General features: G+C 42.4%; 1 protein-coding gene across 3 annotated transcripts in view; it reads left to right on the top strand.

The window, feature by feature from the left end:
- The window catches only part of LOC132974027 (tetratricopeptide repeat protein 28-like), a 164,650-nt gene that overhangs the window by 108,362 nt on the left and 35,753 nt on the right, over positions 1-20,535 (top strand). For all 3 annotated transcript variants that reach the window (XM_061037784.1, XM_061037785.1, XM_061037786.1), the window contains one exon: positions 17,088-17,595. In XM_061037784.1, the coding sequence (XP_060893767.1) occupies positions 17,088-17,595 (508 nt within the window). The remainder of the gene's footprint in view (positions 1-17,087; positions 17,596-20,535) is intronic.

Genomic DNA, 20,535 nt, shown 5'->3' on the forward strand with positions numbered 1-20,535 from the left:
ATGCCCTGCAACATGCCGCTCACCCAGAACAAGCCGCTTTGTAGGTTCATAAACATGTAGGTTCTGTGTATGCACATGTATGCAAACATTTGTGTGTGTGTGAGCATGCACTGTGCATTTGGTGCATTGGGGGTCACGCAGCTTTGTGTCCCCCCCAGTGGAGCATTTGGAAGGCTGTCAGAGAGATGAATGACTGCCGTTATATCGACTACTGCTCTCTGCCTCTCTGCTGCCTCGGCCCGCTCTTTCTCCTCAGCAGCCCATGCTCCATTTCTCCTTTCCTCTGCCCTTTCACATCACCTCCACTTCCTTTTTTTTTTTTTTTTACTATACCTTTCTACTCACCTCTTCCACACTGCTCTGCTAATGTTTCTCTCTTCTAGACCTGTTTGTCTTATCTTTTTTCAATTTTACAAAATCCCAGACTGTGTTCCCATTTTATGCCAGAGAGTGGCCTTTAGAAAGAGCAGACGCATTCCTCTGTTGGAGGATTTTTTCCCTATCAGGGGTTGGATTTTTAAATTGGCTGCACAACGCTGAATGCTGTACAGACTCCTGATTAAAGCATCAATACTAGTGCATCACAATAGCCTTCTGCTGATGCTACTCTAACAGGATCTTCATCTAAACACTGCAGGGTGTTGTGGAGATTGAAGAGCTCACAGTTGGGAACTTGAGTAATTTGTCTTAAATATTACACCTTGTCTATCTTTCACTCCCTTGCTGCTCCAATCAAGGGCGATACAGAGGGACATATTAGATCTCAAATAAACAGTGACATGGTCACAGGAGACTCCTTCACTCTCTGACACGCTGCCGTGGTGCACTTTATGATTATAGATGAAAACCAGCAGACACAAAGATAGTGCTCATCAGAGGGAGGAGGGAATCCAACAGTCTCCTTTAGGGTTCCCACAGCACTGAGGACACTGAGTAGTAGTACGCAATAGAGATTTTAATCATTAAGAAAATCAAACGTCCGATCATTAATCTCGGCGGAGGGGTTTGATGTCACACAGCGAGAGGGATGAAGACCGAATGTGCCAACTCATATTCCCTAGATAATGGCTGACGATAAGGGATGGGTCCCGATTAAAGGCGTCAGCCAGCGGAATTTTAGTTCGCACAGCTTTGATTGAAATGAATTGCATGTCGGTGTAGCCAACTGAGACACTCCCACCTCCATTTCTTCCCTCTGTTCTGAGCGGTCCCATTATAGTTCTCACTTTCTGGAGAGCCTGCAAGTGGCCCAAAGAGACTGGCTAATGTGTTGGCTTTCAACCTGCGTGATTAATTCATTATCTGATCTCATCAGACTAATCCTTATTACAGAGTTGGTGAGTCCTTTCTTGTAAATTTGGATTCATGCCATCAGGGAAATCTAGGTTTTCTTTAGTGGTGACCAAAAATGTATCAGAGTCCAGACTCGGGGCAGACCTCCCGGGCTAAGCCTAGCTCTCCATCCTCTCTCCCCTCCGGTCTCAGTTCAGCCCAGCCTTCATCTCGGCTGGCCAGAGAACCATTTAAAGCTCTGGAACTGCATCCCTTTCTCCGGCCCGATCGATAGTAGAGCTGTCAGCAAGACGAATGGAGGCTTTAGGAAGTCCATTTTAATGAAGGAGAAGAAGCGAGGGAAAGAGAGGTAGCTGGGAAAAGGCGCAGGGAGGGTAAAAGATAGAGGGAGAGTAACTGAAGGTAGTTATGAAAGGAAGGGAGGAAAAGGAAAGAGGGGCAGAGAAAGAATGTGTGTATGTGTTTATTGAACGAGTGTGTAGAATCATGTGTGTACTGTCTCCAGTGACAGGGGTTGGGGAGGGCTGGACGGGGTTGATTTAGCTACAGTAAGACCTATTTCTAGCTCAGCAGTGTGAAATGGCTCCTTAGATACAGTAACTTGTAAAGCACAGCCCAACACAGAAACCTACATTAGTGGACAGAGGGGATTTCATCTGGCCTGCACACCAACACCACATCAAGTCCTCTGGCTCATGAATCATGTCAGCAGCTCTGTGGTAAAAAGATATTGTTGTGACAAGGGGGAGCTACAAATCCAAGACTACTCCCTCCACAGCTGAACCTCAACCAACACACTGGCCCGCATCAAAAGATTGGTGTACGTTTGCATTGAAAGATGCCTTCTTGAGCCGACATTTGATTTGGGACATTGTTGGTGTTGTAGTTGGTTTGTTTTAGAGCCTCTTTAATAGGCATGCTGAGCTTTTGCCTCATGTCAATATGTAGAAAAGGCTGCATGCTAATTGGTGATTAGGAGGTAAGGTCAGGGGTTAGAAACTGCCAGTGATGAAGACCAACAATCTCCTCTGGGCTGTGGCCCAACTGGACCCGATTTATCACTCATTGGAGCAATTACTGGCCCTGATTAGTCAATGTGACTGTGGAAAAAGATTTCTGCATAATAGTCAAACACCAACTCAAGTCAACAGCAGTCTTAAACATTGAGAGTGTTTTCGTGCTGGGTTAGGACATTTAAAGTCAATATTGGAGTTTATTTACATAATTATGGAGTACTTGTATACTTGTCTGGTTTACAGACACCTTTTTAGTCACAGAATCTACATAAAAATGTAGATGCCAACAGCACATGCTAACAATGCTAGCAAATTAGATGGTGAGTTATATTACCTGTTTGTTCTTCTTCTCCTCATGCTTAATAAATTAATAAACATCAACCTAGTTTAAAGGATTCATTTCACAGTTTACACAGCATTATGATTTAGGTTACTTTGTTTTTACACTAAACATCACCTATGTCTACTACGAGGCTTTTTTAGACAAAAGTTCAATTAGATGATGTCTGACTGGAAAGTGGAAACATTCAACATCAGAATGGAATTGTTATTGCTGTATAGAAGTGTCAACTTTTCTTATATAGAAATCAATGTGTCCCCTCCAGATATGTAACATTTTGATAAATAGCTCAGTCAGTTTACATATAGCCTACCTATATAAAATGTTTCTTTTTTTAAGATAACTTAATGTCAAGTAGCCTACTCTATGCTATGATCAAATACTAGCATTTAAAACCAGCACTTGCAGACAAATAGACATTGTTTCAGAAAGCTTGAATAACACAAGATGCTCCAAACGTGGCCAACTTTTACAAGCATTTTCCTGATTCCATAATACTTTCTGTCCTTCTTGTTTTAAGAAGTAAAGCAATGTGGCATTTTGGTACCAGGGCTACTGATGATAGTATCAGCCTTCTCTGACTATGTCTTAGAGAAATCTATGTGTTCTATTGATGATAATAAGCAATACATGATCAAATCATTGCATAGGTGATTATTTTTCAAATGGATGTGCAATTGATTAACTTGTACCCAAATTTCTGTTACCATGACGTATACTTACATGAATTAAAAAATGAAAGTTTCCACTGTAAGTCGGTTAACATGGCACAGTATGTTTTGGTCTTCTACTTTTCTCTTGTCCCTGAAACAGGATGTGTTGTAATGAAATGACCTTCCTCCATCTGGGCTTTCTCATCCTCAGATCTTTTGAAGATTGAAGTCAAAGATAGAAACCAGTTAAGTCCTCAACACTCGTTCATCTGTAGAATAAAGATGAGCTTGTCCTCAGAGTTAAGGTGAAATTCAGATGGTGTGGTGCAGTTTCCAACCGCTCCATGTTTGGGGGGAATGGTTTCTGTATTTCAGAGAAGGGTCTCACAGGGAGAGAGAGGTCAGCGCAGCTACAGGCGTTTGATGTTCGCATTATATATAGCAGCAGCACACTCTGGGATGTAGGAGACAGCATTTTTGCACAGTGAGGAAATGGTCTTCTGCAAGACTCTCTGACATCACGCCAAAGCCGGGGATTATAGCTCCTCATTTTGGCTGCACTCGAGCCTCCTAACAACTCTTATACACTGAGACTTACTCTCTTTCTCTTTCTCAATCTGTCTTCTCCACTCTCATCTCCAGCTTTTGTCCCGAGTTACAGCAGTGTCAGCATTCTTGTCCCTGTGGCGCTGTATCCAGACCTTCCCCTCTCACTGTTGGACAGCAGCCCTGTGTCTGTCTGTATGAGGAGGTGGAATGTGTCTTTGTGGAAAGCGCTTGGTGAAAAGCAATAAAATGGAGAGAAAATACGAGGCCCCAAGTGAGTGAAATGAAAGTACTCCATCTTAGAGGGGACAGAGGCCTACGGGTTCTGCTTATACTTGACCTTGCAGCTCACACAGTATGGTCTCTAAATAACAGTCCAGACAGGCCTGAGCTGGCTACACATCAACCTAAAAGAAAGCTCTTGAAAGTGCTGTCTTAAATCGAGAAAGGGACCAAGTGGAATCAAGGTTGTAAAATATTCAGCAGACGGCCCAGAGGTGTGGACGGCTCTGTTACTTTATTGTAGCAGAACTCAATTTTGAGAAGCAAGTAGCTAATTCTGGTGCTGTCTGCACGTTTAATTACAGCCGTTGGCAAGGTGTGGCTATCAAGCTGGACAGTTCCTGTACTCTTGTGGCACCACACTTGCACACACAAATATACAAAATACTTTTATAAAATTAATGATGTTTAATGACTAATGCTGAGGAGAAAGGGTTTGCTATGAAACTCTCTGTAAATGACTGCATTTGTTATGTATTTAGCCAACTCAAAGTCATGTTTTGTTCCCTGTGACCTGATATTTGACAATTAATGTTTGGTTTGTATCTTTAATACAAGCAGCTCTGTTTCACACTGTGTTTTCTTCAACTGTATTCAATTCTTGCATCTCTTTCAGGCATTAGTTACTCTTTTTCCAAATTGTTGTTTCATGACATTTTAAATAACAACTTATAAACCACACAGGAATCAATGTCACACACGCACGCACACACACACACACACACACACACACACACACACACACACACACACACACACACACACACACACACACACACACACACACACACAAACATGCACACACACGAGCACAACCATATCATCACCAGATCATCAAATAAAGGTTCCTCTTTATCACCCAGGACACAGTAGCACATAGAAGAATGTGTAAATGTTACTTTCACCTGTCAAGGATATGAGTACATGAGGTAAAAAAAAAAAGAGAGAAATATCTGAAGAATGATGCAGTGAAGATGATAACACATTTTGGAACGAGGAATATTATCTCAATAAAGATGTTTTTTTCCCCCATGAACAACATGTAAAGTGGAGTTTTAAATGCCGGTATTCTCCGTCTCAGGGTTCGTAAAACCCAAACAACCATAACAAATCTTTTCCAAGTTTAGTAGAAATGATGACCTTCACTGCAGAAGTGTTTCTGAGAGTCATAATGTCCCTGCAAACTGGCCATTATTTGTTTTTAAAGTGTTTGATATCAGATTTGTTTCTACAAACTGCACACAGCTGCTTATGTGGATTACGTTTTGTCATGGTGCTGATGAATTAAGTGTTTGCTGTTTGTGTGTGTTGGTGTGTTTAATGAGTCGGGCATCTGTGAATATGTGCATGGGCACGTTTTTGACTTCATCGCCATTCAGAGAGGCTTAGCGTGATTAGAGCGTTGTGATCCTCTGAAGAGTTAATGATGAGAGAAGCAGTAGCTCCACAGAGGCCAATCACACACCATCCTCTGACAGCATGTGGGGGCTTATCGTTCTCTATGTATTGTGTGTGTCTGTCCATGTGTGTGTGTGCGGCTGTGTGCTAACATATGATGGGATTTTTTGATATCCTTCCTCACATGATAGTGTTTGTTATCATATACCCTGAACACCATTAGAATATGCATGATTCCTTTGTCTGGATGTTTGACATTTGGGGTTTTTATGGACGTACAAAGCAGAATTCCTAATAATATTGCTTCATTATGCTAGTGAGAGACAGAGATCCAGCAGAGGAGGGGCTCTCTGTACCTCAGGGTCTAGTTCAGGGCTATGTTACACACTGCAGAAGGCCGAAGCCTGTTTCCCCCTCCCCAAACTCCAGGGGACTGACTGACAGGTTTAATGACACAGCCGGGGTTACGGCATGTCTCCGACTCATTTTCGAATGTGATTGAAGTTCGCAGTGGGTAGCTTTTCATCAGTGTTGAGCAGACAAAAGGGACCTTTTCCGTGTTGTCTTTGTACGTGTGTGCAGTTTGTGTTTGCTCATGTGCGCATGCAGTTCTAAAGGGATGCACAAGAGAAAAAAAAAGGCCTTTATGGTTATTATCCGGGCTGTGCTGGAATCTCACGTTCCAGGAGATGATGAGTTTTGTATGAGCTTGTCTCTGGTGTGTACTACACTTTATTGCATGGCATGTATACACAATGATGTGCTTGAGGAGGCTGAAAAAAAAAAAAAAAAGTTTGGGTCAGTGTGTCTTTCAACCAAGATGCCTTTGCTTAGTACACAAATTTACAAACAGCCTACATAGACAGAATTCAAAAAGAACATTGTCAGAGCCCGATAGAACAAAAAGTGATGCAGGACAAGTGAGATAAAGAGTCTGGTGTAAATGTAATAGTAAGTGTTTAAGCTTTAGGGAGGACATAATGTTATAGACAGTAATTTACCGCACATCATTTTCTATTTGTTTAAATTCCATTCCCTTTCATAGCCCCAAAATGCAAATTAATACAAAACTTAACAGAAAAAGGCATTATTAAGAATGTTAAGAATAGCAGACTCAATGTTTGATTAACAAAAGGGACATGTGTATTAATATTTTCTAGTTTGACCCTTGTCCCATCAGTTAACATTTAAGAGGAGGAGGATGCCCTATCCTGCAACCAGCCAGGGAAGATTCAAATACTACACATTTGGGAAGCTGTCATATCATCCATCTTTTTAAAGAGTCCGTTCTGCTTACTGATAGTTTATAGTGTTAACTGGTATTGCGTTAACAAATATACTTCTCCGATTCTGTCTTTTATGAGCAGCTCTTACTTTGTTTTCTGGGATTTACAATCAATCTTAAATGATAAGTTTAAGTTTCAGACCATCTTTCAGTGGGATATTCTCAATCTAGTCCCCCGTAGTCTCCTACTGTACATGGCAGTGTGTCTATTGACTGGACTGCTCTGTAGACTCTTGCTCTGCTCTGCTTACAGTCCACCTCAGTTTAGGCTTGAGCCACTCACTGCTGCAGATGTGGGATGAGTCATGTAATAGTTGTTGATGTTGGCTCAGCTGTATTTCAAGCCCCCTCCTCCTTCTCACCCTTCTTTTCTCATTTCCGCCCCCTTTTCCTTGCTCCTTTTTTCTTCTGCTCCTCTAAACCGGCCCGCCTGCCTTTGTTAAGCACCAGTTAGGCATATGTTATGGCTACGGAGCCTGCATCCTGTCACTAAATGGCAGCGCAAAAGTGGCCTGTGATTGCTCCATCACTCCAGTGTGAAGAGGCCAATCTAACGCAGACAGAAATCCACTTTGTTTGAAGCCACGGTGCTGTTTTTCCTATCTTTCCCGCTCTTGACTGGGAGAAGTAGATTTCGATTGGTGCTAGTGTGTCTGCTTTGAGTCAGCTGACACTGTTTCTCTTGCTCGGCATACAAAGTCACCCCCCCCCCCCCCCCCCCACACACACACACACACACACAACACAACACACACCTTCAGCACCTTCTTTTAGCTATGTACTTGTCTTCAGTAGGGATTTCAGCAGAGCCAAATATTTCCTTCTACGCTGGCAAATCCCCCTTCTTACATTGCGTGACCTGAACACAAGAGGCATTCCAGAAAAATCAGGCATTCAAATTCCAATACAGTCTCTGCAGAGTGTTTAGTAAACATATTCCTCTCTCTGTGCTCTCTACCTCTTTCTAGCTTTTTACTCCTTATTCCCGGAAAAGCCGGTTTCCCCTCATGTATTTTTATCCATCAGAATGTGTTGCTGTATTTTATCAGAAGGATTTTGTTACAATAGCAGAGATACAGGGCAGGTTGTAGTATCAGTGAACGTGCACCTAAACTATCTCGGTGGAGATGCCAACTTAATTTGTGGCTGAAGGGCTGTAACAAAAGCCAATCACCCGTCCACTGTAGCTTTTATTCAGCCAGAGGTGAGCGATACAATCAGGGCCACTGCTAGCAACTATTTACCCTCCCTGTCAATCAGAGTCCTGTGGCGTGTGCTCACAGCTGGAGGCAACGCTGGCAGGTGGCCCATAATATCCTGGAAAACAAGCCTTAAAAGCAACCATTATTTCCTGATCGTCGCTTCCTGTCTCATCCCCAACAAACCCCACGCTACCAACTTAGCTCGCCCTTCATCTCTCATCCACCATCATCCTTATCTCTCTGTCTGACTGGTTCTCATTGCTCCAATATATCCTGCAATATTTGCTGTGCTATCCTGGGAAATATCGGACTTAAGGAAAATAATTAGAAAATTATTTTTTTTTATCCTTCTTCCTTTACACACGCACACATTTGAAATGTGCCCCCCCCCCCCCCCCCCCCCCCCCCCACCCAGCCCCCAGGAGGCAGACATGTCTTGTATGGGACATGGAAAGGAATGTTCCTGGGATTTGGTTTCCATCATGCTGCACTAAGGGAGCTTACCATCCTCATGCTCTTAAATCTCTGTTACGCTGGGAGGTGGTGTGCACTGCACACACATGTGGTTCTGAGCATGTGTGTGCATGTGTTCAAACGTGCATAATGTGTTTATGGATGTAATAATACAGCCCAGTAGTGAGATCCTCTTTTCAGTCTTTATCAGTTGGACCAGTTCTGTCCGCCTGGGGCTAAAGCAAAGCACCCAGTGGTGCTGAGAGCATGGGGTTAGTCTGGTGCAGCCTGGTGGTGCTACAGTCAGCGGAGTGGTGAGGAGTGGAGGTGCTTTGGAGGGACAGGCCATCTTTTGATGCCACCGAGAGCTGGTCCTGATGCTGTGTTCTGCATGCTGCCCAGAACAGTAGCCAGCCTCACCAGGATTGTAATTACATTTGGGGAATAAAAGCACAGAGGGAGGACGAGATTTAAATGGTTTGTGTGCTGGCTCGAAGTAGAACAAAGTTCTTTGGCTCTCTCACTGTTACATCATTGCAGATTTATTCACCCAGCAGAATAAGAGCGTGTTGACAAGAACCTTAAGGCATGATTGAGCTCAAAATTGAATTTACAGGTTAGAAACAGGGGCCTTTTTTTGATCTTGTTTTTATCATTAGTATTGATATTTATCAATTTTACAGAACAGACAAAGAAAATATTGAGCTGTACTTGGTGTTGTAAAAAAATCATTGTTGTACTTTGACCAGGACATATTTAAATACCTTTGTTGTTCAACACAGGTTTTAAGGATTTTTTCTCACCTTTAACTTTCTAAAACAAGACACATATTACACTTCTCAGCTCACAAGAAAAAAAAAAACTTTTTTGGCACTTAAATTAAGCTGACAGCAAAACACCTAATTTGAAAATGTCTTGTGAAAAGACTAGCTAAGAGTTGCCCATAGACACCTGCAGCTAGGTTTCTGTTTCTATTAGAGCAGAAGTCACTAGTTCATAATGTTTAAATGCTGCTGACCTGATACTGATGGCAGAGATTGTAATAGATGAAAATGAATCAGACAAGAACGTTTTGCTCATACACTATGAGAAATAAGGATGATAGTGGAGTATGACACGGCATATACTTCAGGTAATATTGTTCTTCTGAGAATGTGCTGTGCCAGTAGGTCTGCACAGTTAAGACTTTCTCGATATTGAAAGAAAGGAATGAGTAGACTACACATCCAGTAGACTAGTTAACTAAACCAGTTCTTTTCCTTTTACAAATAGAACATTGATGTACTTTAGATCCAAGTTAATCTTTTTAAACTCATCTTAACATATCTATGGGAGAAAAATACTACAAAAGAAATGAGTTGAAAGCAGCCATGTATTTCACTGAACTCTGATTAGGTCCAAACCTGTTAGTTATAAGTGGTATTCTGTGTCCGATGGATTAGAGAGAGGGACAAAAGCTGCGTCTCCCTCTTCAAAGAGGACGGTGAAGTGCTGAGACTCTGGACATTAGGTTGTCACTCTTCATTTCTGTCATTGTGTCAGGCTGCTCCAGGCAACAGCTCCGGTCAGCTCATATTGATCCAGGTCCTCAGACCTTAACCTCTCCTCTCCTCTCCTCTCCTCTCCTCTCCTCTCCTCTCCTCTCCCCTCCTCTGCTACCAGGCAAATGGATTTTTTGTGTGCCACTGAAAAGATTGGACTCCGTAGTTTTACATGTCAGGCCTCATTTGTCCAGCTGTGTGGGTTGACAGGGACAGCCCCTCCCATCTCTGGGCCTCCAAAACGCCCTTGAATAACCCTGCACTCCTGCGTCCTTGGATTGACTGGCCGACTTCCTGCTGAATGCTGTCATATGCACGGTTGAGCTCTGGAAGCTTTGCTATATTTGGCACTGTGTCCTCAGACCCAGCAGGGGACCATAACAACGGCAAATTAGCTTATAATGGATAGACATTGAATTATCAGAAGTTGAATCCTTTCAAATTAAACTAAAAAGTGTCTTATTTGTTTGTCCCACCTGCAAAATCTATTTTTCTTCCGTGGCTAAAGAGATTTCAGCTGCCAACAGGTTGCATGATTTTCAGTAAATTCATTTCTAACCCCATTCAGAAGTGTCACTTTAACCGCTCCTAACCTGAATTAGTGTTTAAAGAAGGAGTTATCCATCCTTTGCAACATTATGCATCTCTCTCTACTTTGTCCTCAGCTTGAGGCCTTACAAAGTGGCAAACCTTGATGTTTACCTCCTGGAATGACTTTCAAACAGCACTGTGATTTCCCCTTCTGTCACCGCGAGGTCTCTCAAGAATTGATTCCCCGCACCAGCAGGCATCACACAGCTATGCCCGTGGAGATTTGACTTTAGCACAGAAATAAACAGCAGCCCCTTGCAGCCCTTCAAGGCTTTGCTCTGATTTGGAGTACATTAAGATTCATTCACAGTGCCCCCGCTTCCCTTGGCGTGCCACCACTTCTATTTCCTCTCAACCAGACGTTAGGTTCATGTGTTTATATCATATGGCAGGAGGGTTGTTTTTTCATTTGAACAATGCTGACATCCTGTCACAGGGGACAAGAGCAGGGGACCGAGGCGGGGGCTGGAAAGGTGGAGCCAAATCCTCCCTCATTTTCTTCCTCACTTAACATTCGGTCATTTCTCCAACCCTTGTTTTGTCTAGCGAATTTTCACACAGAGCTGATACCACTTGAAGGGAACAGTCAAGTTTCAGGAGGAATTTCCAGTAACACCAGTGGAGACTGTCAGTTCAATTTCATTCTCTCCTTCTTGTGTTTCTTCCTCTCGGCTGCCTGTTTGCTACCAAGTTGCACAATAGTGCCTCAAATAAACACCCATACACATACTAAAGCAAGGATGCCCAAGTGAAAATGCAAAAATACATGCAGATGCAAAAATGTGGCCACACACACACACACACACACACACACACACACACATACACACACACACACACACACACACACACCCTCTCAGAAACCACACAGCTCTGGGATAGATTCCATATTTCTGTGTCCCTGTGTAAGGATGTGTGAGTTGATGTGTGCTGGGTCTCTGGAGTAACCACAAATGATCCACCATTTGCCCGAAACCACAGCACAGACACGCAAAAAAAATACATTTTCATTAGCATTGCCTCCAGTACAGCTCGGCTGTGTCTTTAGATGCCTTCCTGTAATGCTGCACGGCTGTTACTGTGTCTGTGTGCTCGTTTCTGACCGAATGTGTGGATCTGTGTGTGTGCCTGTTTGAGCAGCAGACTGTCTCACAGACTGTATCGTCGCTGTCACGAGTGCCCTTACCCACAGCTTGACCTTTAGTGACAATCAATCCTTTGTGAATGCGTCCTGTGGAGGCTAAAGGAATTATCAAGCTACAGGCCCTCTGGCGTCATTTATCTACATGCTGGAGGTCACTTAGGTCACAGGAAACAAGTCGCTCCTCTAGTATCTCGCCACTGTTAATAGATCGCATTAGCTCTGATGATTGATTAGAGAATCTGGTTAACAGCAGGGCAACTTATGATATCTGTGTTTGTTTTCTACTGGAAAACTTCTTTCCTTTTCTCCAAAACAACTTGAGGATGCTGCCAGTTATGCATTGATTTGGGTTCGTGAAAAAAAAAGATTTCTGAGTATCATGTATATCCTTTCAGAGGTTGGAAAAGCAAAGAGAAAGGGGCTATAATTTGGTTCCAAAGTCAAATTCAAGTTGACCTGTTCCAGGCTTCACAGCAACATTGGCCTGAACTCAATCCCTCTATGTATATATGTGCATGTGTCCATGTATGCTGTGATTTTGTGTGCGAAAAAGAGCAATCAGGCACAGCTGTACCTGCCCTCGCTTGGCAGAGCAATGCATTTGTCTGCTTAGAAAAGCAGAAGGTTTTGATATGGCAGAGAGGCAGTCATTTGGCTGATCTAATGGAGGCTCCCATAGGATCCATATCTGTGTGCAAACACCGAGCCGGTGAAGAGAGTGCAGTATACACCCATAAAACCGGCTGAATATTTAATCATTCCCCACCCAGCCCCCAGCCTCTACACTGACATCAGCAGCATGCCTCCTCCATCATGCTCCCCTTTCTCTCTCTCATTTACACATATGCACATACATGTTTTTTTCCCACACATGCTCACAGTGAAAATAACATCCGCCTCGAGGACGTATATTTCCTGCTTCTTTGAGAGCCTCTCTACCTTGTCTCTGAAGTTGAGATGTTTCCTTTTTTGTCAAAATGCGTCCCTGCAGGTGATTTCAGATCTTAAGACAAACTCACCTAGGGGATGTCTCCAGTTCTCTTCTCTCATCCTTCAAACACAATCTTTCCAGTACCCTTTTATCTCTCCCCCCCCCCCCCCGAACACCCCGCTCCCTCCAGTGAGCGGTCTGTTTCCTGCCAGCCCGCTTCTGTTGCTGCCTGAGCCCAGCTCGTTAAAGGAAACACTGGAGCATGGTTCTCCTCACCTTCCCTCTGCACTGCCTTTTAATTAGACAGCTGTTTGTGTGTGTGCGTGTGAGAGTGCATGTGTGTGTGTGCAGTGGATTAAATTGATGATGTATGTGTGTTTGCTGTGTTCGTATGGAGGGCTGGAGTGTTTTCTGTCACATGAGTCATCTTTTTGAAGTGATTGGTATCACAGCAGCTTGTTTGTTTCTCTGATGTTCAACCCAGACATTTAATAGCAGTGTGCACTCATACATACTCCATGCAGCTTTTGGACACACCGACCATTTCCTTTGATCATATTTGCTCAAATGAAGCTATTTTTTTTAGTTGTAAAGCTGCAATTAATAAATGAGCTAACATGTCAAGTGTTTGATAAGATGTTTAAGTCAGTTATCAGGCAAAACATTTGTCTTGCTCTACCTTCTTAGAATGAAGATTTCCTCAATTTAATTGTCTATCATTTCGACTATTTTTTTGTTGTTGACAGATGTTCAGAGAAAAGAGGTTTGAAGATATCCCCTTGGCTTTCAATTGAGTTTTTTCACTATGTCCTTACAATTTTTCTGGATAATTATCATATGATAGGCCTAAGTCATTTTATTTTGTTTGTTGTGCTTTTAAATCTTTTGTTTATTGTTTGGCCACATTCAAGTTGATGAATTTCAAAACTCCAACTTTATCATGAATCTTCAATACCTTCTTTTTGATAATGGTAATAAAGTAATTCTACCGGAATGTAACATCAATTATTTATTATAGGCTATGTCTACATTCCTTCAACCAATCCTTTCCAGACTAAGAGCTCAACATGTGGATCGGTACAATGAAAGGCTGGGTTGTTCCCGCCTCAGTGGTAATGAAATCAAACCTGTTTTCCAGAGTGACTCCTCTCCTCTCCAGTATAATTACATTAATGGCACTTTACTGAAGTAGTGGCTGCCCTCCTCTGCTGCAGGACATGCCTTTTGGACAGAGGGCAAACTGTGAGCTCTTTAACACCTTACACCTCCTAAAGGCTGCCTCCCTCTCTCCCATGCTCATATTTCCTCCTCATCTTTAATTCTATTATTTGAAGATCAGAACCAAACAAACTTTAGGTTCTCTGGAAATATTTCAACTCATTTCCCCTCTGACCATCACAGATTTTGTTTTCATACTTTTATTGCAATATAAATGGGATCTTGCGATTATTAGATGCTACCAAGATGAAGCTTGTGAACATCTTTTCAGGTAGAATTACACAATAAAGATTGAGCTTAAATAAAATAAAATGTAGCAAATAAGTGTTTTCACAAAATAACTGGTAAGGGTCTTATTATAAAAGTTATCTGAACAGCAGCAGAGGCTTGTTTGTACACTTTGCCATGATTTGTTTTGTCCCTTTCTTTCCACTCAGAAGCAGATTCCGTCCCAGTGTTTATGAGCGTAGCACTGTTAGTCTTTTCTACGCAGACTGTAGGCCGTAATCCAACCATCCACATCACCATGACAACTAGGCTTGTCCCATAAGCCTTGCCAGTCTGTGATGATAGCCTTGGTTGTTTTGAGGAATATCAGAGCTCGTGGGTCCAAAGTGAAATATGTTTTTTTGATTTTCAAAGGCATCTTCACACAGCTGCAGGGAGTGACATAACCACAGAGCTCCACACAACAGAGCAGTGGTTGGCAGGACTCTGAGAAATAAAACTCACCAGGGGCTCAGAGTCACAGATCTTGCTCTGCTGCGTGACATAAGGGGCTAATTATGCTAAGCACAATACATTACCTCTAGCATGTTCTATGAAAGCAGCCATTTCTCGAATGTGCTGCAGAATATAAACATACTTAGCAGAGGAGGCTGACAGAGGAGAATCAGCAAGGAATCTTAGACCAGTGTCCTTGTCGGAGGAAAGGGATGGAATAATGTTATTGGAGCTGAGCATTTCTGATTAACATGTCATCACTGCCCTCCCCGCCACCTCCCCTCTCCTTCTCTCGATCTCTCACAGGCAGAACTAGTTTACCTTTCATTAGGAGACCCTTGGTGCAAAATGTGTTTGCTGATAAGAGCCATCGGTTTATCAACAGTTTATAAAGCACGGCGTAAGGATTAATCAAATCAGCACACATCCTGAGAAGGGCTGGACTCTGTAAACACAATCAGATCTGACTCTGCTGACGAATTGAGAGGACTGTGGGAGAGCAAAAGAGAGCAAGAACAGGGGAGTAGGAAAGATAAGTGCTGAAAAGAAATGGAATCAAATTAGAATGAAGTCGGCAGAAATTATAAATTTTGGGCAATTATTTATCTCCCAGAAGGAATGTTACTCTGCGATACCAGAGGGGAGTGGAAATGAGCAGCGGTGGGAGAGGTCTGCAGTCAGAAATGAGGGAGATATGGTGCCAGTGTCTGTCCCTGAGCCAAACACAGTGCCTCCTCTGTGCCTGGCAAGGCTGGCTCCTCATTATCAGCCTATCTTGGCTCCCATCTGAGGAGAAAATGCAGCGTTGCAGTCTCACTTTAGAGGGACACTGATCACAAGAGCAACTCATCTCAACTGGAGAAAGATTGCTCTCCTCTTTCTCACTTTCTCTCTCCCTGCGTCTCCCACTGCAAAAGCTCGGAGGCAGACAGAGATGAGGAATCCTGTCTGTTTTTTTTTTTTTGCTCTGAAAAGTGGAAGTTTGAGTCAGAGAGATGGAGCGAAGCTTCAAAAGGCACATGTAATTGAGCAGCCCTAGATAGGCTATCTGGGAACATGAAACAGCAACAGTTGTGACGGAGGGTAATTGCCTCCCCGGGCCTGTATAATGCCTTGTCGAGTCTTTAAACTTGAGCAAACTGCTGGAAGTCCTTATGTCAGCAGGTAATTGGTTCCAGGCATCAGCAGTGATTTGAAATAAAGGAGGATAGGTAGGTGGGGTGTTTGTGTGTGTTTAGAAAAAAAGAAAGTATGAAAGATTCACAGCAACATTACTTTATGAGCGTCTTCAGGAGGATTCTGTTGTATTGATTTTTTCCTCAACAATGTGTTTCTGCTGTTCATTTATTCAGAGGGCTCAATATTTTTATCATGTGGAGCTGAAGCAAAGTGAATCTCTTCTGCTCAATGTGGGCACATATCTTCAAATTACATCTTTGAGTATTGGTTAGGTAAAATGGATCATTTTAGATTAAACAAGGTAGAGTATATGCCTTCTCTAAAGCCCAATACAAGTATCAGTTGCAACTTTGGTAACTGACGCTATGTAAACTGCAGTCCAGCCCACGAGATGATCCAGGTCAGGATGGTCAGTGCTATGGCCTTCCCAGTCAGGTTGTCAGTCCTACCTCCTGGACCGCATCCAACCCACTTCCTGGCTGGAGGTTGCAGAGTGGGACTTCAAGAAGGAGATGCTGTACTAGCCGGCCCTGCATGATTAATTGAACATCTGTTCGCACAAAAACAGCTGACCCCAATTCTCCGCTGTTTACCCTCTGTATAAACAGCTAATAAGCCTGCAGTGAATGTGTCACACAAGAGGTCAAGACGGCACCTTCTATCTTCCTGCTAAACCTCTTTGTACAGTTGAAGGAGGTGTCCAGTGTAGTTTTGTTTTCACAGGTGGACAGGACTTGAGAAAATGGAAGATAGAGTGGATGAGGTTACACAGAGTATTGTTCTCTCTGCTTTTAGCTTGAGAGGTCTTGTCAGCAGTCAGTCAGCCAGTTTACCCCCCACAGCTCTGGTGTGAAGCTAAATTCTCTCTCCTCTGCCTCCTGATTAGCCGTCTCTTTGTTCTGTTGGTGGTAGCACGCCATGACGCGTGATTGCAGCGGGCAAACTGAGGGCTTTAAAACAAGCCTGCTGCTGTGCTGATCTGCATTGCACTTTACCCCCCTCATCACTTAGCAAGGATGAAATCAAATCAGGTTTTGTTTGTTGTTTGGTCTTTGAGCAGTAAGCCTCCTAAGAGATTTGGGAAATGGATTTTGTTTCCCATTTGATGTACAGTCATTCTGGCTGAAGGGACATGTAAGTGTGAATGGGAAATATTTACTACAAAGACAACAAAATGACTCACTGTTGATGGAATGCGGCTTTAATTATAAGGTTATTTTCTCCATTTGCCTATAGTTAAATACCTTATTTTTTTATTTACCTCCTGTCTGTCTTTGTCTCTCCCTCTGTAGGCTGCTTCAATGGCGCTGAGCAGCTTGGGCCATGTATACACAGCCATAGGGGACTATCCAAACGCCCTAGCCAGCCACAAGCAGTGTGTCCTGCTGGCCAAGCAGTCCAAGGATCAGCTGTCAGAGGCTCGGGAGCTTGGAAACATGGGGGCCGTCTACATCGCCATGGGAGACTTTGAAAATGCTGTCCAATGCCACGAGCAGCACCTGGGCATCGCCAAGGCGCTGGAAAATAAACGAGAGGAAGCTCGGGCCTACAGTAATCTAGGCAGCGCCTACCACTACCACCGTAACTTTGACAAGGCCATGTCCTACCACACACATGTTCTGGAGCTGGCTCAGGAGCTGGAGGAAAAGTCCATCGAGATGAGAGCATACGCAGGACTGGGTCACGCTGCTCGCTGCATGCAGGACTTGGAGAGGGCCAAACAGTACCATGAACAGCAGCTGTCTATAGCTGAGGGTTTGAAGGACAGAGCTGCAGAGGGGAGGGCCTCTTCCAATCTGGGTATGTATGCAGACTACTAACTGCACTATAATGACTGCTAAAGATCTCATACCATGAATGCCAAACACTTGCCATATGTTTATTGCAGATCATTTGCTTTCGCAGTGCCATTTCAACAGAGAGTAGATTGAATACGAATTGGGTTTAATGCAATGATGAAACACATTAAAGGAATTTGACTTGATATGTTGGTGCAAGAACAATGAACACAGAAGTAGAATAAAGAAGTAAAGGCTAATAAACAGCAGTACATGACACAATCATGTCACAATCCTTACCTGAATACTGATTAAATAATATGCTATCAACTCAAAGTCTATACATTTAGAAACCCTCATCATATGTTTTATACACCTTGGGGTAAAAAAAGACAATAGTATTGTTGAATTACAATAGGATTTGTTTTATTGACATTACTGAGAACCTATTTAATTGTCATCCTTTATTATGACAGAATGAAGAGAGAGAGAAGGGCAACCATTTTTAACTTGTGTATAATGCTGCATTGCCTTGGGGCTGTAAACATGTAGGCCTTCAGTGCTTTGTTTTCATACTTTCTTTTTGACAAAACTGGATACATTCAGTTGTATATAAGGTTATATAACATCTTGTCTAAGCAGCATGAAGTCAGTAGTTTCTTTGTTGTTTTAAAACTGAGATTTTAGGCACTCCTACTCTCAGTAACCTGGCTCTGTGTCTACGCATGCACACAGCTAGAAGTGTGTTAGAGGTTGTGTACCTAGACTCACAAGGAGGGGCTGGTACACAACAGGGAGTAAGGGTGCCTATGAGAACTACATTTAGATTTACCTGTGTACCTTGGAACCATGAACGTGCAAAACAGACTGTGGAGTTGTGACTTTAGTGTCACAGTTTGAAGCATATCGCCCCTGACCAAGAAAATGTGTAATTCATTTGAAGTAGGAGGGCATTGCAAGTACTCTGCATGTTGTTTTAGTTTCCAGTTGATGGAATTCAGAAAGTCTGGTTTGCGAAATACATCCATACAGTTTTTCCGACATCAGTGTATCAGCATAATACTGTATGTAATAGTCTGTCGCTATTAATTACGCCCAGGCACTAAGCAATTACTGAATGTTTAGTCAACATTATAAAGGTTTTTTTTAGCTGTACTTGATCATAACATGGGGCTGGCACAGAGGATTAGCAAGTTGTTCACTTTTTAGACGATATGCACTTTAATACTTGTGTTTTCCAGTTTTTCAATTGGCTTTGGGCAAGATACTTAACCACCAAATGTATCCTGAAGGCATAGCATGCTGCATAAAACTGTGTGTGTGCGTGTGTGTGTGCGTGCGTGTGTAAATGGCTTAGATTAGAACCCGATGGAGTTTAACACTTTGTACAACAGCTACCTGCATCAGCCCAATACATTTACAAGTCCAGCTGCGGTCGATACCGAGAGTAAATCGATGTCCAACCGCATTATCTAGGTGTGTTACTCTAACTTCAAGAAATTTGACTAAATAAGATTTCACTTTTCCTAATGTGTTCACATGCATTTTAAAAGCCAGATTTAGTTAGTCTAAAACAATACATGGACTTTTTTTTTTACATACTGACTGTATGAATGTGTGTGTATGATTGGATGAATCTGACAATCTGCTCTGTTAAGTTCTTTGTGTGGTTGGAAGGTTCTTTAAGTGCAGTCAGACTCAGAAATCAGAAAGAGGTTTATTGCCAAGTATATTTACAAACACAAGGAATTAGACTTGGTGTTTTGGGTGCAAAAACAATCAACACAGAGGTAGAAGAAAAAGGTAAAGGGCTATAAAAACATCATTAGTCCCTTTGTCAGGGAGCTTAAATAGAATTAGATAAAGTCCATTTAACATGGAGGATGAGAAAATAGTGAAAAGTGTCATGTCTGCCCTCTTATTAGCGATAAAGTATTAGAGCTTCCATTTCCTGCTAGTGCTTTTAATGCTGCTGGCTACATTCCTGTATTTGTGTTAATGTAAATGAGCTGTTTACTTGTAGTTTAATGATATTTATGTATATTAAGACCATAGTGTTTTTATTACTTTTACACAAAGGCCAGCAGTACATTAATGCATCATCACTGGTTTTGGAAAAATAGTTTTGAGGTACAGTATTTAGATATTACATTATGGTCTACAGTTAATAGTGCCCAATAGATTTTAGAAACATAAGGAGTGCAGTGTGTCTGCATGGGAGCCAGGGAAGAAGATGATGCATGTTAGAGCCAGCAGTTTGTGAGTTATATGGTGATTCATTGCCATCATATAGAGCCAAAGTCAGGGTAAAAAAAAAAAGCCAGTGTGTGATTTTTCAATGGAAAGCTTCATATTTATCTGCACTGCTCTCACCTTTACACTTACTTTGACTTAATTACTCCTTGAAATGAAAAATGGTATTTAGATAAATAAAAATGAGATTGAATGGGGGAAATTGAATTTATGATCTGAATACTTTGATTGAAACCTACACACTAAATATTGCCCCTTTTTATAATGCAATATTTTACAGCAGCATCCTGCTAAAATGAAATTATTACAGTAGCTCGATAACCTTGCAGACTCTTCTAATATAGTAATGAAAGGAACCTTGGGGATAAGGAGCTGCCTTTGGATATGCATTACCCCATGAGATACATGTAAGGCCATTTCTCCTGCATTTAACCGAGCAATTATCAGCTACACTGGCTGACTTATGATAGCCATGAAGAAAGTAGTAAACCTGTCTTTAATGGACAACTAAGAGGCATAATAGGTCCTCCTTGATGATTTATTCTTTAACCTAATGTGTAAAAGTGTGAAAGTAGAGAGCCGGGTTAATCATCCAAACATAAATTGAAGTCGTCCTTTGACCGGCCTAATGGTCGCACATCGTGGAAAGCTCTCAGCACCAACACATACCTGATTCTAAAGGAGAGCTGGTGACTGCTCGTCATAAATT

The sequence above is a fragment of the Labrus mixtus genome, chromosome 5 (genome assembly GCF_963584025.1).
Source record: "Labrus mixtus chromosome 5, fLabMix1.1, whole genome shotgun sequence".
Taxonomy (NCBI): domain Eukaryota; kingdom Metazoa; phylum Chordata; class Actinopteri; order Labriformes; family Labridae; genus Labrus; species Labrus mixtus.